At 64.5% G+C, this 23,550-nt stretch overlaps 1 protein-coding gene across 1 annotated transcript in view; it reads right to left on the bottom strand.

Annotated features, from left to right (window-relative positions):
• Positions 1-670: 670 nt before the first annotated feature.
• Positions 671-23,550, bottom strand: part of KIF21B (kinesin family member 21B) — a gene marked incomplete at both ends in the record, with an annotated part of 39,891 nt that continues 17,011 nt past the window's right edge. The window contains 27 exons of the mRNA XM_082832571.1: positions 671-770; positions 1,163-1,362; positions 1,823-1,993; positions 2,603-2,720; positions 2,922-3,086; positions 3,206-3,386; positions 4,167-4,303; positions 6,003-6,041; positions 7,747-7,860; positions 9,453-9,527; positions 9,606-9,811; positions 10,533-10,590; positions 10,761-10,812; positions 10,996-11,161; positions 12,238-12,339; positions 12,424-12,618; positions 12,707-12,854; positions 12,965-13,197; positions 13,565-13,633; positions 14,047-14,154; positions 17,328-17,527; positions 19,442-19,633; positions 20,386-20,479; positions 20,754-20,835; positions 21,145-21,345; positions 21,425-21,488; positions 22,319-22,508. Coding sequence (XP_082688697.1) covers positions 671-770; positions 1,163-1,362; positions 1,823-1,993; positions 2,603-2,720; positions 2,922-3,086; positions 3,206-3,386; positions 4,167-4,303; positions 6,003-6,041; positions 7,747-7,860; positions 9,453-9,527; positions 9,606-9,811; positions 10,533-10,590; positions 10,761-10,812; positions 10,996-11,161; positions 12,238-12,339; positions 12,424-12,618; positions 12,707-12,854; positions 12,965-13,197; positions 13,565-13,633; positions 14,047-14,154; positions 17,328-17,527; positions 19,442-19,633; positions 20,386-20,479; positions 20,754-20,835; positions 21,145-21,345; positions 21,425-21,488; positions 22,319-22,508 — 3,660 coding nt within the window. The remainder of the gene's footprint in view (positions 771-1,162; positions 1,363-1,822; positions 1,994-2,602; positions 2,721-2,921; positions 3,087-3,205; positions 3,387-4,166; positions 4,304-6,002; positions 6,042-7,746; positions 7,861-9,452; positions 9,528-9,605; positions 9,812-10,532; positions 10,591-10,760; positions 10,813-10,995; positions 11,162-12,237; positions 12,340-12,423; positions 12,619-12,706; positions 12,855-12,964; positions 13,198-13,564; positions 13,634-14,046; positions 14,155-17,327; positions 17,528-19,441; positions 19,634-20,385; positions 20,480-20,753; positions 20,836-21,144; positions 21,346-21,424; positions 21,489-22,318; positions 22,509-23,550) is intronic.

Here is a 23,550-nt window from a genome sequence, read left to right as displayed (position 1 = left end):
CTGTCCCCAAGAGGCGGGGCCGGGAGGGGGCAGTGTCCCGTGGGCAGGTCGGGGAGAGGAAGGCGGGCAGGAGGCCCACAGCCTCTGTCCCCCGGGCGCCGCCCCGCTGGGCCGAGGGTCAGGCTGTCCTCTGAGCTCACTCCTAGTGGGGGCCGCTGGGTACCAGGCGCCGGGCACTCCAGAACTTCACTGTCAGGTCACTGGGCGGAGCAAGAGAGGGCTGGTCAATTCCTGAAGAGGCCACGGCGGGCCACATCCCCCAACTTGCCAGGCGGGGCTGGGACCCAGGGGCAAGCGCTGCTTAGGCCGAGGGCGGCTGCAGGGGTGGAGGGGAGCTGGGCAGAGGGAGGGGCCTGTGGTCACCAAGGCCCCACAGGATTCTGAGCACGGCTGCTCTCCGTTGTTGCTATTTTGTTTTCTTGTCCGGGCCTGAATGCTCCCCCTCTGCTCTCTGCCCCCTGGCACCCCTCTCCTGGGGGCCCCCCGTCCATGCTCGGAAAGCAGAGGGGCAGGCAGGGCAATCTCGGGCAGGCAGGACACGGGGGGAGAGAAGGGGGAGGAGTAAAACAATCGCGTACCGTCAAGAAGCAGCTCAGATCGAAGTGGAGAAAGAGGGGAAAGGCAAGAGGGGGAGGATGGGGGTGGGGAGGAGAGCGGAGGGGCGCGGAGGTCAGGGCAGGGTGGTGGCTCGGCCCTTTATGGCCAGGACTCGGCGCGGAAGGCAGGGGGTGAGTCCAGGGACGTAATTCCACAACTTTACCCGGCAGTCACTGTGGGGGGAGAGGCAGGGGGAGGCGGGAAGGGGGAGGCGGAGACAGGGAACGTGGTCGGAACAAGAAGGAGAAAGAAGAGGCCGTCTGAGCAGCTGCCCCTGGGACAGAGGGCCTGGGCGTCCCTGGATGGGACCAGAGCTGGGGCTGAGGGAGGCGGGCTGCTCTGTGGTCTGAGATACCTGCACAGGGGTCCAGGCTGCGGTGTCAGGGGCAGGAAGGGCTGGGACACGGGGGGTGGTCCCAGCCTGGGGCCCAGCACCCCCCGTGGGCGCTCCGTGAAGGCGGGCTCAGGCCAGGGGCGCCACGGGGTCTGCTCCATGCCCTGGCCGCGGGGACAGCGCCCGGGACAGGGTGGAGAACAGGAGCAGAGCTCTCTGCCCGGCACCCACCTGGAGGCGCTGAAGATGTGCCTGGCGTTGGTGCACATGGCATTGATGGGGCTGTCGTGGCCCTTGATCTCGCCAATGGGCGTGAAGTTGTCGACGTTCCAGACCTTGATGACGCCTGCGCGGCAGGCGCTCAGCAGCATGGGGCGGCCCGGGACGAAGGCCAGGGCGCACACCCAGTCCTTGTGCGCCGTGGGGATTTGCTGCGGGAGGAGCGAGCCGTGAGGGCGAGAAGCGGGGAGCCCTGCCCCAGGCTCTAGAGGTGAGTCCCTCATTCCTGCTCCCATGCTCCACCCTGAGACCCTGCACTGGTACAGAGACCTTTAGCCCTCAGAGGGGTCGGAAGAGAAGGAAGGGGGAGACTGGTCAGACCGGGGGCTGAGAGCAGACCCTTCCTGAGAGCTGCTGCCTGAAGGCAGATGGTGGAGGCAGGAGAGAGTGCCAGCCGGCGGGGGGGCACAGGAGGGAGAGGGTGCCGGCCAGGGGGTCACTGGGGGGAAGAGGGTGTAGACCAGGGGGGGCACTGGGGGAAAGAGGGTGCCGGCCGGGGGGTAAACACAGGTGGGGAAGAGGCTGCAGAACTGGCAGGCTTGGGGGGCTCTGGGCCGGGACACAGGGCCCCCAAGCCCTGCCCGGGGACTGCCTCTCCGCAGCCCACTGCACCTGCATGAGCTCCTGCTGCGCCAGGTCCCACTTCTTGACGCCGTTATCCCGGGAGCCGCTGAACAGGACGTCCCCCTGGATGGCCAGACACTCGATGCCGTCGTAGTGCGGGGGCTCGAAGTTGTGGGTGGGGCCGACGGTGCCCGTCACACACTCGCCCAGCTGGAACATCTGCGGAGGAGGGGCGGGAGGGAGGCTGTGGGGGGGGCTTCCCGGGGGACAGGAACTGGGGGCAGGGAGGCTGACTCAAGGTGGGTTTGGGGTGTGAGCCTCCTACTACATTTTTTAATAAATAAATATAACACTACTTGTACTTTAAATAAAACCATTCATCATAACCCCACCGCCCTCTCTCCCTTTTTATCCACTGCTTCCCAGCCTCCGACCCTGTACCTACGTTTGCAATGACACAACCAGGGAGCAAACAGCACCAGGGCTGACTTGTGCTGTTTATGGGTTTTCTTCGTATTTATCGTGTACTCAGTTGTGCTGCCTCCCGTCCTGTGGGTTTGCCCTAATTTTCTTGCCTGTTGTTCTACCCGTAGACACTTAGGTTCCTTCTGACTTTTCAGCACATGTACAAGATCACGCGTCAGTCTTGGCCTCCTGCACAGACCTTGCTCCTTGGGGGTGATTTTGCAGCATAAATCCCCAGGGCTCTCATTATTTCCCATGAGTCCCAAGGCAGTGGAGGGAGAGGGCCAAGGTAAGGAGAGTAGGAGGAGAACAGAGCCGCCACCGAGCCCGGCCTCAAGGTCAAGGTCAAGGACTTCTCCGTACCTTAACGTAGTGGTCCTTGGAGCCGGTCACCACCAGGTCGTGCTGGCTGGCGGTCTGGGCGACCGTCAGGCACATCACAGGGCCGATGTGGCCAGTCAGCTTGCCGACGGGCTGGAACCTGTAGGGGAGGAGAGGCCCAGCCGGGGGTGTGGGGGTTGGATCGGGGGGACCCTGGGGTGGGGTTGGGGGTCTACCCTGGGGTGATACGCCGGCCAGGGGACTATCCACCCTCAGAGCGAGATGGAGACCCAGGCACGAGCCGCCTGCAGCCCGGGGCCGCCCCAGGGGTCCCCTGCCCCTGCCCGGGCCCCTCCCCGACCTGTTGAGTTCCCAGATGCGGACGGCGTTGCCCGAAGCGGCATACAGCATGCTGCCCGAGGGGCTGAGGGCAATCTGGTTGATCTGGTGCTCTCCCTGAGCGCTGGTGATGGTGCGGGTGGACGCAGCCGCACAGGCGTCCCCTGAGACCACCTGGCCTGAGGACCTGCCCGTGAGGAAGAGAGGCAGGGTCAGAGGTAAGGGCTGGGCTGTCCCTCGCGGGTCTCCTGGGCTGGGTCCTGGCTCCTGCCCCGCCACCAGTGCGAGCCGGGCGAGACGACTTACGTGAGGGTCCGGACGCACTTGGCCGAGTCTCGGATGTCCCACACCTTGATGTAGGAGGTGGACACGGAGAACACGAGCCCAGAGAGGCTGCAGTACTTGATGGAGACCACGTTGCTGGGGTGACCCTTCAGAGCTGCGATCTCCTGCCCCGTCACCAAGTTCCACATCTTACAGCTGCGGTCTGCGAGAGAGCGGGCGTGAGCGGGGGACAGCCATCACGGCCGGGGCCCGGGGAACTCCCGTCCCCACAGCCACTGGGGCCGCCAAGGCCAGGGGAGGTGGTCCAGGGTTGCCCAGCGGATGGGCTCCGGGTCCGGGGGTGGAAACGTGCTCCCGCCTGCTCCCGTGGCGCACGGACGAGCCCGGCACTTCCCACCAGGGCTGCTCGGGCCAACGCCCACCAATGCCAGGTTCAGGGAGCATCGCCGGGGCTGGAGTAAAGCTCCCGTGCCTGCCAATCGCCGACCAAATTAACGAACGATGGCAAGCGAGTCTCAGGGGGAAAATTTGGAACCAATGAACCTCACCTCGATTCACAACCCTCTCCCTCCTGCCACGCGGGTGGGTGTATGCACACTTCCCACTGTTCTATTAGCTACCTCCTGCACAGCTGCTCTTCCTGCCGAAAGGTAACGTTTTCTGACTGTCGCTGGGATTAAGGAATCGTAGGAAGTGCGCAGCCCTAAGTGCTGGGGTCGGGGAGGGGCTGAGATGAGCAAAGGCGGGGCACCTGACATGCTTCCTGGAGTTCCGGAGGCAGGTCTGGAAGGAGGTACTGGATGGAGACCCCAGAGCCAGCTAGGAGGGGAGGCCCGGGGTGGGGAGCCCTGAGCCCCGGCAGGAGACCCCACCTCCTCAACCTGGCGGCTGTGATCCCGTCTCCCGGGCAGCCCGCTCTGGCAAAGGGAGCAGGAGGGCGGGAGGCCCTGACCCCCACCTGCCTGGTCCGGGTTCCGCCCACCTTTGGACCCTGTGAAGAGCAGCTCATCCGTGGCGTCCAGGCAGAGGATGGGCTTGGTGTGGCCCTCGGCCATGGAGACGCACTGCAGCGGGGCCGTCCGCGCGCCCCTGGCTCCTCCGACCGGGGTGATGATGCCCCTTCCCGGGAGAGAGGGAGAGAGGCGCCCGTCAGCCCGGGATCGCGGCCAGGCTGAGCGAGGCTCCCGGGTGAGGGACAGGCGCAGGGGCACTCGGGCTGTGGCAGGGGCTCCAGCCACAGCCCCCCAGGTCCGAGAGCCGCGCAGACAGGGGCCTGTGGTGCAGCCTCTCAGTTGCCATCCTGCGCACTTCTGGGGAGCAAGCCCGGCCGGGCACGGCCAGGGGCCAGGACACGCGGGAGTCTCCTCCGTCGCCTCGTCGCCTGCCTGACCCAGAACCCAAGACACACACGCCCCCAGGCCCCAGCCGGGCGGGGCAGAGGCCCCAGGGCTGGATGGGCTCCTCCGGCACCTCGGCGTCCACAGGGAGGGTGGAGGAGCGTGGAGAGGGAGGGCGCCCAGGCCGCCACGCCGGGGCAGAGACGCGCGCATGCAGGCGTGCACGTCACCTCCACCTGGGCCCCTTTGGACCAGTGTGGTCAGATCCGTGACTGTCATCTGCAAAGGGCTAAGTCCCTCTGGGGAGCCCTGCTCAGCTCTGTGGGAAGAAAGTGCAGGCCCCTGTGGGGAGCGGAGCTGGCATGGCCCCCTCCTCCCCACAAACACTCAGAGGTGAAGGACGCCTGTCCTGAGCGGACCTGAGGACTTCGCTACACACCAGCCTCCTGGAGGGCCCGAGGAGGAGCATTTTTTTTCCCACTGAGGGTCTCTAGGAACGAGCCCCTGGCCAAGCCACGTGCACATCTGAAACATGGCCTATTCTTTCCAAAGACAGCGCCGCCCCTGTGGCCGAGAGCGTCTGACGTGACCGATGCCCCCGCCCTGCCCACAGCTGCTCCACCGGCACCCCCATGGACGGCGGTTGGACAGGCCCAGCTGTCCCCGGTGTCGCAGGCACACGAACAGCCCTGCCCCCCAGCTCCCCGCTTCTGACGCTGGCTTGGGCCCAGGGGAAGGAGCCGGGGAAGGAGCCCAAGACAGCAGTGGGAAGACCCCAAGTTACAAGGATAACCCTCCGCCCATGGGAGGGGCCAGGGGGTGAGGGCGTGGGTGGCAGCCTTGCAGCCAGGGGCCTCACCCCCGGGGGCAGGAACAGTGAGTGGCGGTTGCCCCGGGGGCAGGAACAGTGAGTGGCGGTTGCCCCGGAAGAGCAGAGGGAGCCCTCAGCCCAGGGTGGCCCTTTCCCAGCCGGGGCTCAGGCCACCAGGTCCTGGGACTTGCCCCTTGTTATGGGCAGCAGGAGGGGTGCGCGCGCGCGCGTGTGTGCGTGTGCGCGCACGTGCGCGCGTGTGCATGAGCGCGGGGCTGGCTGAGGGGAGAAAGGCCTTCGGGCCAGGAGTCGTGGGCAGGGCCACTTCTCTTTCAGAGCCAAGGTCGGTGAGGGAGCCCCCGACACAGCTGAGCAAAAGCCGGGACGCTGAGCCTGCGCGACCCTCCAGCAGCCTTCCTCCAGGGCTCCGGCCCCCCAGGCTCCCGTGCCCGCCCCTCCCACCCGGTGACAAGCCACCAGAAGCCATGCCCTCCAGAGCCCCCAGCTCCAGCCTGGCGCAGTCAGAGGCCACGAAGCACCCACGAGAGAGGAACCAGGGGTGAGAAGGGCGGGAGGGGGTCTGGGGCAGCCACGGAGAGGAGGGGCCGCATGCTGAGGCCAGGGTGCGGGGAAGGGGGACAGAAAGGGAGCAGCGAGCCATTCTGTGTACCTCAGGACCTCCGACAAAGAGGAGTCGCTGTCATCAGACCTGGGGGCAGAAAATTAGCTGGATTAGGGGGAGAGAGGGACACACACGAGGGAGCAGAGGCGGCAGCAGCGTGGAGAGGTCAGAGGGTGGTTATTCTCTGCAGGGGGAGCGGAGAGAGGAGAGGAAGGAGGGCCTGAGGGCAGCGGAGAGGAGGTGGGGCAGGCCGGGGAGCTTGGGGCGGGGATGGGGGTGCGGAGGGGCAGAGGGGACACGGGCCTTGCTGGTCCCAGGATCTCGGCTGTCTCACTGCACAAGCTGGGGGCCCCCTGCCCCCTGAGCGACGCTGCGCCTCCTCCCACCCCTCCCAGGAGCAGGCCTCTCCCAGCAGAGCTTCATAGACCTGCTGATCCCCAAGCACGGGCCCCACGGGCCGCTGGACGGTGCCCGGCAGCTGCCTCTGCACACACATGGGCCCGACACCCGGGCCACCGGGGCTGGGATGCCAGGGTCCCACCCAGAGCTGCTGAGAGGGACCTGTCTCGCTGGTGTGAAGGGCCCCTGGCCGGCATGGGTGTCCCCTGGCTGGCATGGGGGCCCCTGGCCGGCATGGGGGCCCCCTGGCTGGTGTGAAGGGCCCCTGGCCGGCATGGGGGCCCCTGGCTGGTGTGAAGGGCCCCTGGCTGGCATGGGGGCCCCTGGCCGGCATGGGTGTCCCCTGGCTGGCATGGGAGCCCCTGGCTGGCATGGGGGCCCCTGGCCGGCATGGGGGCCCCTGGCTGGTGTGAAGGGCCCCTGGCCGGCATGGGTGTCCCCTGGCTGGCATGGGGGCCCCTGGCCGGCGTGGGGGCCCCTGGCTGGCGTGGGCTGGGCTCGGTGCTGTCTTCCCGCAAGGGGGCCATGGCAGGTTTGGGGCAGAGTTTTGCCTCTGTGAGAAGAGGTGATGCAGGCAAAGGAGTAGCACTTTGTAGCCTGGGCTCCGCCGAAGGACAGAGGAGCTGTTGGAGCCGAGAGGAGCCCTCCGGGGGCTGCAGAAGGTTGGGTGTTGGGAGTGCCCAGCAGTGTGGGGGGCCCGGAGGGGAGCACGGGAGGGCGGGGCCTCTCCCTCCGCCACCGCAGAGGCCCACAAGTCAGAGATCCCAGGTGTGGGCGCAACTCGGCTGCTTTCTAGGTGTGCCGGGGCCTCTGAGCCTCATCTCCTTTGTAAAGCAGGGGAGGCGGTCCTCGCGGCTGGTCTATATACTCCGGGAGGAATCACGTGTGTGCAAGCCTGGGACGGCGCCGGGGGGCGGTGCCCACCGCACTGGGAGATGAGTGTCCAGCGAGAGCGCTCAGTAGGGGTGAGCTGACCCCACCATGTGACAGAAACGGGGTCTCCTTCTGCAGGGACCCTCCACGAGGGCGCTGGGGCGTGGCCTGAACATTAGCGGGGGTGGGGGGGGTGTGTGTGCGTGACTGAAGCGAAGGGAGGGGCTTCAGAGAAGAATCAGCATCAGCAGAGGAGGCAGGGGCAGCTCTGGGTAGGCCCTCGGGGTGCCCAACTGCCCGGGCCTGGCCCCGTGGCTTCCTTCGTGCCCTCTCCTGCGGTCCCCACACGCTCAGGGGACGGGAGGGGTCCACGGGCAGCACAGAAAGGGCAGAGGTGCCGGGAGAAGGGCCAGCGCAGCACACCTAGCGTCTCCCCGCTGCCCGCCTGCCTGCGGCCAGGACCCGCCCGCAGCCTCCCTGTCCCCTCTGCGCCCCCCGCCCCCTGGCGCCCGGCTCTTACTTGTCCAGCGCCGACCCCTGGCTCTGGTTACTGGTGAGACGAGAGAAGACGTTTCGGTCGTTCCGGGGCCGAGTGGGAGGGGACGAGGGGGGCGTGAACCCCACGTCTGTGGACCTGGCAGGTGAGCAGGACAGAGCGGCAGCCGTCAGTCACCGCGCCTCTGCCCACGGGCACGCGCACGCGGCGTCGCCTGCACCACCTTCCGTCTGGTTGTGCGGCCGGCAGGGCAGGGGGTCCTACGGCCCAGCTCCTGCTCGGCCCCCAGGGGTTGGTCCTCGTGATCCGTGGGTTCCGCATTTGGGAATTAATTCACCTGCTCGCCAAAGCCCATCTGTCAGCCCCAAACAACACCCGCAGGGTTCCTGGTCATCTGCAGGCATGAGGACCCAAGTGCACATCTTCCCAGCTGAGGTCAAAAGAGGTGGCCCTACCTCCCTCACAGTGTACACAGCGCCCCCTCCAGTCTATTTAGTGCCATGATTTTCAAATTTTTGTGCCTTTGGTTGGTGAGTTCAGTGTTTAAAATGGCCCCGAAGATGGTGCTGCAGGGCCACCTGGTGTCCGGAGCTCAAGGAAGCTGGGACGTGATTTACAGAGAAGATACGTGTTAGATGAGCTTCGTTCAGGCGTGAGCTCTAGGGCTGTTGGCCCTGAGTTCAATATTAATGAGTCAACGGTACATATGGGATTAGGTGTCTTTAAACAGAAACTCACATGACGGGTTGGTGAAAACGCTGGGACCAGAGGCTCCCAGGAGCCCAGCCCTGTATTTCCCGGGAACAACGGCTCAGGATTTGCTAAGTCGTGTTCACGGTGACTTGACAATACAACTGCCACAAACAGCGCGACCTGATCTCCAGGGAAGAGTCCAAGGCCTCGTGACGCCACCCCTTCCAGCACCCACGGCCCTGCTCTTTGGAGGGTGGTCCTCGGGCTCAGCCCATCCTCCCTCCCTTTGGAGGGTCATCACGAGACCAGCCTACATTCCCCCCAATTGCAACTCAGTGTGTTCTCTCTGTCACGGGGGGCGGGACGGTCTGTGGGGCCCCGGGCGCACAGATGCCCTTGCAACTCCTCCCACCAAAGGCCCATCTGCAGCCACGGGCATGGGCGGCTGGACCGGAGGGAGGGACAGGCGCATGTCCCCCTCCCGACAAGGCAGGTGCATGAGGTCACCCTGAGCCCCTGCCCTTCTACTACTTCGCTGTGTGACCTGGGGAGGCCACCAAACACCTCTGAAAATTAAGGCGACCCTGAGAGGCACCGGGATGCCCGAAGAAGCCCGTGGGGCCCCGTGAGTGAGTGGCTGGCCGGCTGGGGACTGTCCTCGGTCCTGCGTCCCCTCCCAGCACTGTCCTCGCTCACCTACACTCCGCCCACAGGACAAGACCTTGAAAGGGGCTGAGGCCTTCCAAGGACCCCTGGCCATGAACGGGGCTGAAGCCCACTGGCCCCGTGACCAGGCCAGGCCACTGCAAATCCGCCCACGCTGAGCTCACAGCCGCCGGCAGTTTTTAGCAGCGGCCTTGGCCACCAGCTCAGGTGCTTATGGAGAGACTGTTTCCTGAGCCGCAGCTGACGAAGTGAGGAAGGGGCCGTGGGCGGGGGGGGGGGGGGGGCGAGCGGGGCCGGATGAAAGTGTGCAGGACGGTGTACAGTGGGCCTCCCAGCGATTCCTGCCCCCGGGGTCTGGAACGTGTCCTCACCTGATGGGCTGCCCTCGGTCATATGACTTCCTTCGGGTCAGAGGGGACGTCTCCGCTCCTCGAGACTGCCGGGGGCTGGAATGCAGGGCCCAGTGAGGCCCGGGCCCACCTCCCGGGCCCACCCACGCCCCCACCACTCCGCTCCCTCCTTACAAAGTGCTCCCTCTGCTGGGCAGGCTGATGGTCCGAGAGACCTTGTCCCGGTAGTAGGGATCTCGGATGGAGAAGCCCACTCCGTCCTCTTTGATCTCCACGAGGGAGGCCAGGGACTTAGTGATGTTCTTGGTGGACACCTCCAGCGGGGGTCCCAGGCACTCGGCAGACACGGCCTTCATCTGGGCGGACAGCTTGGGCTCACCCTGAGACAGGAAGGGCTGGGTGGACCCACTGCCCAAACACGATGGCATAGAACGGGGAGCTGGGGGAACTCCAGCGGGGAGACGCGCCGCCGGCCTGAGGCAGAGGGAGTGATGGAAGGGCCCCGGCAGACACGACCCAGGCACGTCTCCCGAGGCTTCTGGAGAAGCCAGACCGACAGGAAATGCCTCTGCTGCCCTTCTTTAGACTCCGCAGACAGAATGGCAGGCTGAGCTCTGCTGCTCTCCAGCTAATCAGTTACTCAGAGGCTGTGCACAGGGCGCCGCTCCCAGTCTGCAGGGCTCTCCCTTCTCTCTTTACTCAGTCCTGTTTCGTGGTTCCGTCTAGTCTAGCAGCTGCTCCCTCAGTGTCAGACAGACTCCCTCCCTGCTGAGTCAGCAATCCGCACGCACGGTAACTAGACATCCAGGGTGGGTCTTTGACTCAGACCAGGAGGCAGAGTCTTGATGGGGAAGTGGGTGAGTTCTGACAGCGAGGCCTCGGGCTGTGATGATGTCATTCCACCCACTTCAAAAGGAATGGGCTGTAACGGGTCACACATCCGGGCACCCCGACCCTTTCCAGGTCAGACCCTTCTTGGCCACCGCATCCCAGATGGAGGCAATACTGGGTTGGGGCTGAGGGTAGGGGTAGAGCCCCAGGAAGGTGGGGATCAGGCTGCGGGGAGCCCCCCGCCCCCGGCCGCCTTCTGGTGGGGCTCACCTTGAACTTGAAGTCGTCATGGCTGGTGGAGCCTTTCATGGTGAATGACTGGGAGAAGCTAAGGAAACAGCAGAGGAGGGCCAGGATGCCGACAGCTGGTGTCCCGGCTCCCTGGGACTTAGGTTCATGGGCCCCAAAGAGCCCCCAAGCCCAGGCTCAGCCCTCGACCCCCCGGCAACCCCCCAACCCAGCCCCAGGCACCTGCTCGCTCCCAACCTGGAAACTCACCTCCCCTCCGAGAACTCAGACACCTCCTCATCTGTGCTGGCGTAGCCGTTCTCTGCCGGGGACGAGGGAACCGAGGGGTGAGGCCCCACCGAGCCCTCCCCCTCCCTCCCACCCCTCACCCTCTGGGATCGGACTGCGGCTTCGGGGGAGCCTGCGGGAGGGAGGGTCTCTGAGGCGGGAGGCAGGGAGCCCCGGGGGTCCCTGGGGGCCCCGAGGCCTGCCCCCCGCCCTGTACCCTGCTGCACGTTGTGGATGAGGGCCTGCAGCTCGGGATGGGCCTCGGCCTTCTCGCGCAGGGCGTCAAGCAGCAGGTGGTTCTGGGAGGGGCCCGCTATGTCTGTCTGCCTCAGCCGTCCCTCCAGCAGCCGGATCTGGGCCTCCTTCTGGGCCACCTGCAGCCCCTGAGGGCAGGGAGCGGGGAGGCCTGGGGTTACCCTCCCGGCCTGGGGCTGGGGGGGCCCCCGTCACTGCCCTCCCAGGATCTGCTCCCAACCAGACGCCTCCCCGCTAGCTCCCAGGCCCCAGCCTGTGCCCATCGCAGACCTGTGATGCACCCCAGCCCCCTTAATTTCCCCCGCATCCACGCTGTGGGGCACACTCCCCGTTATGGGCAGAATCGTGTTCCCAGAATGCATATGTAGGTGCTGTAACCTCCAGGACCTCAGAATATGACTGTGTTTGGAGATGGGGTCTTCAGGAGATCATTACGTTAAAATGAAGTCTCTAGAGGGGGCCCTAATCCCTGTGACCGGTGTCCTTATAAGAGGAGGAAATCAGGACACAGACACACACAGAGGGAGGACCTCAGGAAGGGCGAAGCTGAGTCTACAGGCCCAGGAGCGAGGCTCAGAGGGACCCGCCCCGCCTACACCTCGATCTCTGACCCCAGCCTCCAGGACCGAGGGCAGTAGACGTCTGCTGTTTAGGCCCCCGGTCCGCGGTGCTGGCCGCCGCAGCCCCGGCGGAGGACATGCTCCCGAGTGGCGAAGCAGAGCTGCGAGGGGTCCAGGAGGCCAGGCCCCTCTGCCCCTTCCCCGAGTTGCCCCGCAGGCACAGACCCCAGGGGAAGGAAGTCCCCACGGCCAGCGCTCTGTCGGGCAGAGGGGACAGGGGACCGACACAGGCCAAGGGATGCCTTCTGTTCCTGCACGATGCCACTGACCCCACTCCTGGGCACACACACACACACACACACACACGCTGCCCCCTCCACCTCCGCGGGCTCAGGCCCGGCCCTACTCTGGACGGGCTCGCACCAGATGCCAGGGTCGCCCCCGCTGGAGGCTCTGCTGTGTGCCAGGTGCCACTCCAAGCCTCTGGCCCCGTCATCTCGTTAAAGCCGCGCGCGCAGCAAGCCGTCAGCCCGCTTTGCAGCCTCGGTGCTCGCCGGCGCCTGTGAGGGACGCTGCTGGGCGCTGCCGGGCGCTGTATGCTTCGCCTCAAGGGCGGGTCCCGGGCCTGCCCGCCGCCGGCCTACCTTGTCGATGGACGCCTTGAGGAAGTTGTCTAGCAGGAGGCGGGCTTCGGCCAGGGAGCAGGAGCTGATGACCACCGACGTGTCTGTGGAGTCCAGCTCCTCCTGGACCAGGAGGCGGAGGGCCCGCGTCACCAGGGCTGCCGCCCCCGGGCCCCGGCGCCCTCCCGCTGCCCCGCCCACAGGCACCTTGGTCTCCTCCAGCTGCACAATGGTGGCCTGGCAGTCGCCGATGCTGTCGTTGATGTAGTCGATGTTGGCCGCCAGCACCTCGATCTCCTCCGCCAGCTCCTGCAGACCCTTCTCCTCCTCCGGGCTCTCGGCCTGCAGCCGCTCCCGCTTCCTCCTCAAGGCCTCCTGCAGGAGGGACAGCTCCTCCCTTTTCTGGGGGGAGGGAGGAGGCCTCAGGCTGCTGCCCAGGCCGGCGGCCCTGCCCGCAGGGAGGGACGGGGGTGGGGGAGCTGGGGGGCACCTTGATGAGCCGCTCCATGTCAGCCTCCAGGTTGGCGATGGCCATCCTCTGCATGACAATGTCGACGATCCTCCGCTCCAGCGACTGCCACTTGAGCCTGGCGGCCTTGCTGAAGCTCTGGCCGGCCCCCTTCTTCTGGAACTTCTTTCTGGGGGGGCAGAGGCAAAGGGGCGGGGGCAGGACCACCCTAAGCCCCTGCAGCCGACCGTCGAGGGGACCCTGGCGCTTGCCTCCCCCAGGGGCTGCCGGTCGCCTCACCTGGCGGGGCGGGCGCCAGACACGGGGGGCATGGGGTGGTTGTCCAAGAAGTGGCTGATCTTGTGGTCCCACTGGCGCACGATGGTGGAGACGGAGCGCGCCCCCGACTCGGCCTCGGACGAGGTGGTGCTGGCCGACACCTCGGCGCCCGAGTCCAGCACGGGCGACTTTGGTCCCACTCGGCCCGCCACCCGCTCAGACATGGGCTTGGCCAGACGCCTCAGTGCAGAAACCTGGGGGCCAGAGGAGCAGGACCCAGTGGACAGGGTGCCCCCAGCCTGCGGAAAGGCCCAGGTTGGGGCGCGGGGCAAGGAGAATACAGGGCCGCTCCGTCCTGGCCTGGGTTTGGGACTGAGAGAGGCCCAAAGGGCCTCCAACGTGAGATGGACACGAAGAGGCTCCCTGTCCTTTGGAAAAGTTAGCCACCGCGCGGGCATCTGGACCAGAGCCTGCAGCCCCCCGCCTCAGCACTCCAGCCGAGGAAGGCCCTCCCACGGGGCCACCCCAAGTCAGCACGTGGCCAGAGGGAGCCGGGGCCACGGGGGGGTGCTCTCAGGACGGGGGGCAGGGCAGGGGCCGTGGGGGAGGGGTCATGCTCACCTCCTGGGTTTTCCTCCTCAGGACCATTTCCTGCTGCCGCTTCTGGGACTCCAGAGCTCGGATCTGAAACTGTGGGTGAGAGGAGAGCGTGGGGTCTGCACCCGGGCCCTAAGCCCGTTCCACCCAGGCTGGCCCTGGAGGTGAGCGCCTTGTGCAGCTAAAACTCGCCGGTAAAGGGGACCCAGCATTTGGGTCCCTTTCTCCACGAGGACACGTCTCTCGGCCTCTTCTCCCCACCACGGGTGAGGAGGCTGGAGCAGAGGGCTGGAAGCTGTTGGTGACCTGGGCAGGGTCCCACCCGGCGGTGGGCTCGAGGCCTGGCTCGGAAGCCCACAAGGACCGGGCTGGGCTCCTGCGGCCGTCCTGCCCTCCCGCGTAGGGCCGCGCCTCTCCTCGAAGCACCACCGTCACCGCTTAGGCCCGCGTGGCCAGGAGGGGCGGCCAGGCATGCAGGGGGCCGGGGAACCTCGAGGTGCCCTCACCTCCTGCCGCCGCTGCTCCTTCTTGAGCTGTGCGATCTCCCGGTTCCTCTTGGTCTCCGCCAGCCGCCGACGGTGTTGCTCTTCCCGCATCTGCTTCATCAGGGCCACCTGGGACGGGGCGGGGGGTGGGGGGGGTTGAGGGGAGGCCCGAGGCCTGCGTGGAGGGGCTGGCTCGGAGGATGCCAGGCCGGGGTGGAAGCCACCAGGTGGCAGTGCCTCAGGGGGTCTGGCCCCACGTTGTCCACAGGAGTCGACAGTGTCCCACCACCTGGGCAACCTACCGAAGGGAGCGGCCTTACTGCCGGCCCAGCCGTGCAGATGGGACCACTCTGCGGGGTCCAGCCACGGCCCCCAGTGCTCTGCTCAGAGCCCCTGGTGGTCCTCACGCAGAGCCGCTGCCAGTGCCCAGACATTCTGGGACCAGCCTAAGTTGCTAGAGGCAAGTGGTCCTGCCTGGACGGAGCAGCGTCCTCTCTCCCACCCGCAGCTGAGCTGCCGACGGGGCGCGTTCCCAGGCCAGGTTCTCGCGGTGACGGCGATAAAAACCAGCATTATTTACTGAGCCCACACTACACGCCCAGCCCCGTCCTCATGATCAAACACGACAGGCATTATCACTCCTATTTTATAAATAAGAAAGGAGCCTCAGAGAGACAAAATGACTTAAAGTCAGGAAATCAGTAAGGGGCGGCCAGACTCCTGGCCCAGGTCGCTTTGCTTCAAAATCCAGCTCTTACCATGGCCGTGGGGTGGCGCCAGGCAAGGTCAGAGCAGAGCCGGCGGCCAAGCACAGAGCCTGGAGCCGAGCTCTCGGAGGGCCGGCCAAAGGCTCAGAGAGCGTCATCTGGGGGCCAGGGGACCCGGCACAATGGGGAGCCGTGCGCTGGGTCCTTGGGGCACCCACCCCCGGCCCCGAGCCCAGAGTGCAAAGTGCACAGGGGCCAGACTCCTTCCATGGGACGGCGCCATGAGAACCAGGTGCGGGCTGTCCCTCCTCTGCCACCGAGGCCTCAGACACACCAGGAATGTCACCAGCCTGCCCTGAGGACAGTTGAGAGGAAATGGCCTGGGAGGGAGGCTGGAAGGACTGCGCTGGCTTCTGCCTAGAAGGCAGGCTGTGTCGGGGGGAAGCTACAGAGATGAGGAGGGCTCCCTGCTGCTGGGCCTTTGGGGGTCCAGAACAAATGCCCCCCCAAAGGGCTGGGGCTGACAAGAGAAGCCAAGCCTGGGCTGGAAGCGGACGCAAGCCCCGCCCACAGGGAGCTGCATGCACACTGGGACGGCGGCCCTCATGGAGCCGGGGCCAGAGCCTTCCCCGGGGAGGAACGTGTCTTTCTGGACAAAGGTCCATCTGTCCAACTCTGCCTGTGTGGCCAAGTCCCAGGGAGGTCACCACAGGGGTGGTGGTCTCAGAACGGGTGGGAACGTTCCAGGCAGCACAGCACAGCACCTGAGGCCAGCACTGCTCTGGGTGTCTCCTCTCCTTAGGACACCTCTGTAAACCGCAGGGCCCGCCCCTGAACCGTGGTGGCAAGGTCTTGGGCACTGGCTCTCGCGGCATCTGGTTAGAATCCTTGACGGCTGCCCTCGGTGCTGCTGACAGGAACCCTGGGCCCCTGCTGGGCACCCTGGGACAGCCCAGGGGTGCTCTTTTCAGCCTCTTTCCTAGGCTCACAAGAGCACAGTTAGCCGGGCAGAGCGGGGCCCCCGGCTGAAGGGCTGAGCAAGCTGAGATTGAAACCCGGGGACACGCAGGGACCCTCTGTCCCTCACACAGATCCTGGGCATTATTATATTCTTTTTTCAGGCTTCAGAGCCATAGAAAGATTCTCCCTCATACGGATCTACAGTAGAGTCACCTCCCGCTAAGATGACGGCCGGCCGGCACCAGCCAGGACCGCCTCGAGAGGAGTTAGCCAGGGAGTCTCCAGGGAGACAGAGTTAGGACGCAGGCAGAGCCCCCAGAACGCTCCAGGAGCTGCAGAGTGTGCAGTGCAGCCTCCAAATGGGGACAACCGAGGCCCTGGTCCCTCCCTCCTACCACCAGAGGGCGCCCGCCGACCCAAGTCCCCGTCTTCCTCCTGCAGCCCGGATCAGCATCTGCTGGTGGAGGTCCCAGGGGCAAAGCAGCTCCCTGGGGCCAGTGCAGGACGGACAGTCTGAGCAGAGCGAGACTGCCCCTTCTCCACCCTGGACAGGCTGATGGGCCCTGGATGTGTGGCCCAGGCGTGCCTGGGGACAGAGCCTGCCTAGGGGAGGTGGCTAGCCTGATGGCTGAGGGTCCACCTGTCAGAATCTGCATCATCACAGCATCACCTCTCTCCGCTGCACACCGGTCAACGCCAGCCCAGTCGGGCGGTGAGGACGCACTTACTACAGCACCGGGTGGTCCCCTCTGTGGGACCTGTTCCCAAGGCCAGCTGCCTGCAGCTCACTGGGGTCCTGTCCCAGGGCCTGGCACAAGGCTGCGGGGAGCTGGGGCACATGGGGGGCTGGGGCCAGGGCAGGAACGCGGACCAGGCAGCCAAGGGGACAGAGGACGTAAAGGCAGCACGGATCTTCGGGCCCGGGAGGGAATGAGGACCCAGCCGGACGGGGAGGCACTAGAGACAGGAGCCAGACTTGAGCGCCCCGGACGACGGCAACTGGAAAAGGGTGGCGGCAGAGAACTGAGTCTGAATCCCAGCGCTGCCCCAGGAGGCGGGAGTCACTCTCCGAGGAAGTGGCAGTGACACCTGAGCTGTGTTCTCCAGCTCCACCTCGGGACCCAATGCGGTCTGGGGGACTGGCGGAGAGCCACATCCAATCATCACTACGTAATTATTATTATTATGAGTATAGGCAGATGTGGCACAGGTGGGAGGCCTCACGTGCACTGCGCGAGGGGCGGGGTCCCTGGGGACCCTCCCCTGCCCCTCCAGGGGGAAAGGTGCTTTCACCCTGGACAACGCACTAAGAGGACCGGGTCCAGGACCAGGATGGGGCTGAAACAGGCAATATCATGTGTCAAGACCAGCAGCCACGCTGACAGCAATGATTATTTTTAACATGGTAAGTAGGTCTGAAACTACACCCCTGCCCCCCCAGCCCCCTTTTGACGCCTTCATCTCGGCCCCGCCCCCACTCACCCCAGCCCCGCCCCTACCTAGGCTTTCTTCATCTCGGCCCCGCCCCCGCTCCACCTTGGCCCCGCCCCCACGTCCACTGTGGCCCGCCCCCGCTCCACCTTGGCCGCGCCCCAGCCCCCCCCCCCCCCCCCCCCCCCCGGCCCCGGACCCCACCTTGGCCTTCTTCATCTCGGCCACCTCGGCCTGCAGCTTCTTGAGCTCCCTCTCGTAGCGAGACTGGTTCTTGAGCAGCCGCGCGTGCTCCTTCTGTGCAGCCTGCAGCTTCTGCAGGTCCCGGTTCATCTCCCGCAGCCTCTTCTCATAGTCCGCCTTGATCTTGTTGGCCTTCTCCTCCGTGTAGCACTCCATGGTACCTGCGTGCAGCGGGGCAGGGTCTGCGCAGGGCCCTGGGCCCCAGTGCCCGGGCAGCCTGGGCTCCAGTGTCGGCGCGTGACGTGGGCGAGTCACACCCTCCTCCGCCCGTTCCTTCGTGTGAAAAAGGAGGGGCTCGGACTAGACACCCAAGGGCAGTCTAGGGACCTTGAAGGGGTGATTTCATCCTGAGATCTCTGAGCCCCTGCCCGTCAGCTTGCCATGAGGGGCCTGAGGACCACTCCCGCTGGCTCGGTTCTGACCCGTGATTGGAGGAAAGGGCCGGGACCAGTGGGACGGGGAAGAGTTAGCAAGAGAAGACAGAGTGAGTGGGCTCGGGGAGAAGGAGCGACCTGGTTCTCCACCCTTGACCTTTCCTACCTGAACTGCCAACGTCTAAGGGACATGGTAAACTAGCAGGTGCAAACCCACCTCCTCGACCTCCACCCCCTCACCCAGCAGTCTTCCCCATCTCAGTATCTCATCACGTCCTTCCAGAAGCTCCCTCCATGGAGGCATCTTTGGCTCCCTTCTCTTAATCCCCCACCAACCAATCAACAAAGGCTTTCATTTCCACCTTCAAAATGGATCCGGAATACGACCACTTCTCGCTTCCTCCTGTCCAAACCATCTCTCACCAGGACCTTTATAAGAGTTTCCTAACTGGTCTCAAGCTTCCACTTTTGCTTCCCTGCACAGCAGCCAAAGCGACCTTGCCAGAATGCTTTCAAAATTTACATCACAGGGCTTCCCGGGTGGCGCAGTGGTTGAGAGTCCGCCTGCCGATGCAGGGGACACGGGTTTGTGCCCCGGTCCGGGAAGATCCCACATGCCGCGGAGCGGCTGGGCCCGTGAGCCATGGCCGCTGAGCCTGCACGTCCGGAGCCTGTGCTCCGCAACGGGAGAGGCCACAACAGTGAGAGGCCCGCGTACCGCAAAAAAAAAAAAAAAAAAAAAATTACATCACACCCCTTAAAACCCCACACTTCCCATGTCCCTCAGAGAATAAGACAAAAATCCTTAAAATGACTGACACACCTGGTCCGACATTTCTTCTCTGATCTCCTTGACTCTAGTGTCCCCTCTCACCGTGCTCCAGTCATCGGGGCCCTCGTCATGCCACCAACACGCCCGGTGCACGCCTGCCTCGGGGCCTTGGTATCTTCTGTTCCCTCTGCCTGCAATGCTCTTCTCCTCACTCATTCTCTCCAGCACTGTCTCACCTCCTTCAAGTCTTTGCTCAGATGCCAGCTTCTCAGCAAAGTCTCCCACGACCATCCTTCTCAACACGCCCACCCCCTCCCCAGCACACCTTGCCCCCTTCCCTGCTGCATTCTTCCATGACACTTATCACCCCCTGCCATGCTATAGGATCTGCCACTTATCTTATTTACGTCTGTCTCTCCCCACTAGAACGTGCGTCCCAAAATCTCTAGCATCTAGAACAAGGACCGCTCTGCAAGACGTACTCAATGCATGTTTGCTGAGTAAGTGAACGAGTGAGTGGATGAGTGCGTGAGTCATGGGATGAAGGGGCTGAGAGCCATGTGAGGAAGATAACATTGTGAGAAGCAGACTTGTAAATGCGATCAAAGGAAACACCCAAGGAGCAAATTCAGGAAGAAAGGCTGAGGGAGTTCACCTTCATGGGCCTGGAGACAGGATTCTAATACTTAAGGCGATGGTAAAAATAATAGAAATGATAAACTGAGAACGTAGCAAAGGGACCAGAGTTGGACACAAGAACTTTCTGACTGTGGGTCTAAGTGCACACAGTCCAAGGTCAGAATGCCCCACCCAGAGGCCAAGGTAACCCGGTGGTGCCCTTCTGAAGGGGAGGGGCCCAGGGAGGGTGTGTGTGGCGGGTATGGGGCGGGGCTTCGTGGGGGCGGGGCTTCGTGGGGGCGGGGCCTCACTGAGGTTCTGCAGCACGCGGTCCCGCTCCAGCTGCGTGTCCCGGATCTTGTTCTGCAACAGGATCAGCTTCTCCTCGTACTGGTGCTTGAGCGTCTGGAGCCGCCGCTGGCTGTTCTCCAGCTCGTCAATCAGCTTCTGCTTGATTTCGATCTCGCACGTCAGGTCGGCCAGGTCAGCCTGGTAGTTCACCTCTGTGGGGGCAGAGACAGGCTGGACCGGGGGCCGGGGGCCAGGGGCGTGGTGGAGGGGACGGGCCTTCCCCTGGCCAGCCGTGACCACTCAGTGACCAGTGGCGAGAGGAAGTGACACATCCCATGGTGGGAAGGTGCTGCCAGGTGGCAACACCCTTAAAGAGCTGCCCGGGAAGTGCGGGCCTGGGCCAGGGAGCTGGGGGGTGGGGGGACCAGGCGTCCCACCCACCTCTGCTGTGCCCCAGAGGCTGATGCCCACTCGCCGTGGACGACCTGGGAGCCAGCAGGGCTGGAGGAGGGAGAGGACCCAGAGCAGTCAGCAGGACTCTGGGTCGGAGCAGAGCTGAGGGACACACGTCCCGTTTAGAGGAGCGGGCTGCAGACCAGCCAGACCTAGGTCCAAGGCCCAGCTCTGCATCTCCCACACGGGGAGGCCACCAACCCTCGTGAGCTTGCTCTAAAGTGGTGACAAAGCGAGGAGACCTAACACCTCCGTCCAGGGCGGTTGTGAGGATGCAGAGGCCAGGCCCGTGAAGGGTAGAGCTCACCTCAGTGCCCGGCACCCGCGGGCGCTCAGTGAGAGTTTGCTGCTGCCATCACGTCCCTGTTGTTTCTGCTACTACTGGTTTCACGTCTCAGTTCGGCCGGGACACCCGCGCCGCAGCAGTTTCTCTGCGCCTGCGTGGCAGGCAGCCCCGCCCCGGGCAGCCCCACCCAGGAGCACGCACGCACGCACGCACGCACGCACGCACCCTTGTCCTCGGGGTCGGAGTCCGAGTCCACCAGGCTCTCCTCGCTGGCCGAGTCCTCGTCCTCACGGCCGCTCTCCTCCGGCTCCTCGTCCTCCTGGGCACCAGGCGCCGTCAGAAGGGTGGGGAGTGCAGGGTGCGCGGTGCTGGCGGGGCCTCCCACCCACGCCTCCCAACAGCCTGGGCAGAGCCCCTCTATGGAAGCCTCCCGCCCCCATCCCCCAGCTGGGAAGAGGGGCTGAAGGATGGATGTCACATGGTGACCAGATACCGCGAGGCATAAGGAGCCCCTCCCCGGCGCAAGGACGTCATGGCGACCCGCACCCCGGCAGGGACATGGGGGCGGCCCGAGGTGGGCGGGGGACCCTCACCTCCTCGGCCTCATTGTCATCGGTCTCCTCGCTGTTCTCCTGTTGGAGTTTTGCCCTCTTTTTGAAGGCTTCCTTCTCTGGGCTGCCCAGGAGTGAAGGGTGGACCGGTTAGGGTACTGACCTGCCTTCAGTGTGTGGGTGGGGCCTCGTCTCTAGGGCCTTGTATGGGGCTGGGCTCCGGTTCTGCAGGGATCCACTGCTCTTCCCTGGCCCCCAGCTCAGAATGAACCCTGGGGGGACTCCACCCTCCCTCTCCTCGGGGAAAGTCCAGCGTCAGAGGAAGGTGGGAGGCTTCTGCCCACAAATGAGACCGGCCCACTGAGTCCCCAGGCCACCCGGGGTACGCACAGCCCCTGCTGGACACAGGGTCCTGGGGGGAGCCTCCCCTCACCTCTTTCTCCGCTGCCTGACCTCCTTCTTCTTGAGCCTCTCCAGGTCCTGCTTGGCTCGGCGGATGACCTCAGCGGCATCCTCCATGGAGCCGGTCGGGACGACCGGGGACGCGCCCAGGGAGTAGGGACCCCGGGTCGAGGCCCGAGAGAGGCTGCGACGCAGGGACTCGTTCATGGCCTCGCTCTCCAGGAGCTTGGTCCTGCGGAAGGGAGGGTGGGGGGCGGGTGAGCGGCACTGCCTCGGCCCCAGGGCGCCCAGGTGCGCAGGGGCTCACTCACCGCAGGTCCTCAATCTCCCGGATGTAGTTCTGGATCAGAGCACCGATGGCCTCGCTGCCGTCTCCTGAGGGGGTGGCAGGGAGGAAGAACAGTTAAGATAATAAGTACAGCAAGGACCTTAGCTCCAAGCTGGTGGTCTTATATCACTGTCTCCTCCAACAGGGCCTTTTTCAAGGAGGAATCTATCAAAGAGGGACTTGTCTGTGGGCGCAGAGACACACAGGCGCAGCTGCTAATGGCGAGACTGGAAACAGGCAAATATCCATCAATAGAGGCTGTTATGATAAATTATTCGTCGCCATCACATATGGAACACTGTGCAGCTGAAGAGCATTAAGTAGGCTTGTATGTTTTTAATACGGAAAGATCCCAGGACTTCCCTGGTGGCGCAGTGGTTAAGAATCCGCCTGCCAATGCAGGGGACATGGGTTCGATCCCTGGTCCGAGGAGATCCCACATGCCGCAGAGTAATGAAGCCCGTGCACCACAACTACGGAGCCTGCGCTCTAGAGCCCGCGAGCCACAACTGCTGAGCCCGCGTGCCACAACTACTGAAGCCCGTGCGCCTAGAGCGCATGCTCCACAACAAGAGAAGCCACCGCGATGAGAAGCCCACGCACCGCAACGAAGCCTAGCCCCCGCTCGCCGCAACTAGAGAAAGCCCGCGCGCAGCAACGAAGACCCAACGCAGCCAAAAATAATAATAATTTTTAAAAATATACAGAAAGATCCCTACGGCGTAATGCTAAGTGGAAAGGGAGTCACAGGACAGTACATATGATCACATTTTCAGAGAAAGAAAACGCCGCCCTGCACGCCCCACGTCCCGGGCTGGGTGGGGGGCGGAGGGCCCAGCCCGCCCGCGCCGGAGCCAGCCTGGTGCTCCTGACTCACCGGCCTTGGCCAGGAGCAGGTTGGCCTCCTGGCTCATGAGCTGTGTGACACGGCTGTTGATGGCGTCGATGGCCTCCTGCATGGCCTTGACCCGCAGGCGCAGGGCCCCGTTCTCCTTCTGCAGCATCGCGTTCTCCCGGAACAGGTCACTGTAGCCCTCGGCGCCATCCTCCCCGATCACCCTCTTGCCCTGGGAGGAGGGGCGGGGTGAGGGGTCAGGGGCGGGGAGGGGGGGTGATGATACTCTTCCCCGCCACCCCCGCCCCGGCCCCTCCCTCGGCGAGGCGGCCCTGCCAACCTCCCAGCGCTCAGAAACCTGCCGTGGCCCCAGTGACAACAAAAAGTCCACATTTTGTGACCAGCCACTGCAGGCCACTGTGTTCTCACTCCACCTCCCTCTCTACTGCTCCCCTTCCCGCCTCCCCAGACACGAACCCGAGGGTGGGAACCCGAAGGGCCCCGGTGGGTGGCACGAAGGAGGACGGCAGTCTGGGTGTGAGACTACAGGGAGGGGTGGAGATTGGAGCACAGAGTCGCCCTCAGCCTAAAAGGCGCAGCCACTTGGGCCACTCCAGCCAGCTCAGCGCCAGATCGTTACATCTTCAGATTTTCAAAGGAAAACGGAAACTCCCTGATTTTCGGAAAGCATGACAACTACGTTGCGTTCTTTTAAAGCAAAGGGCGAGTCAAACCAAAACCCACTTGTGTGCTAGGTTCAGGCCAGGGGCCACAGCTGGTGACTTTTGCCTTAGTCACACAGAATGGGACGCACCCCCAAAGGCACTCGTTTTTCCTGTCTCTGTTCCTTTGCACGTGGCTTGCTGGCATCCTAGGACACCTGCTCCACTTCCTTTTCCTGGTGTCTCATTCATTCCTCAAGATCCACATAAAAGGTCCCCTCCTCCATGAGGCCCTCCCTGACCACCTGAGCAAGGAGGGCCAACCCTCTCCTGCAGCATCCCCCAGGCACGCTGGACCACTCACGTGGTCCCCATCAACTCTTCTCATTCTGTGCTGCAGCCTAGAGTCTTACCTGGTCCAACACTGCATATTCAGCAGACGGGAAACCCCAGCAGAGCGTCTGCCCTACACATGAGATCTATGCAAGCAGGGGTGTGCTCTTCCTTCTCTTATATTCTAAGCCCTGAGGGCTCCGACTTCGTATGCGCAGGTCACCCACCAGGTGAGCCTGGCACTGGGCACCGCGGCTGGCACATGGCGATGCCCAGGGC

Source organism: Leucopleurus acutus (assembly GCF_964270905.1).
Source record: "Leucopleurus acutus genome assembly, chromosome: 2".
NCBI lineage: Eukaryota > Metazoa > Chordata > Mammalia > Artiodactyla > Delphinidae > Leucopleurus > Leucopleurus acutus.
This window is presented reverse-complemented; position numbering and strand designations above follow the sequence as displayed.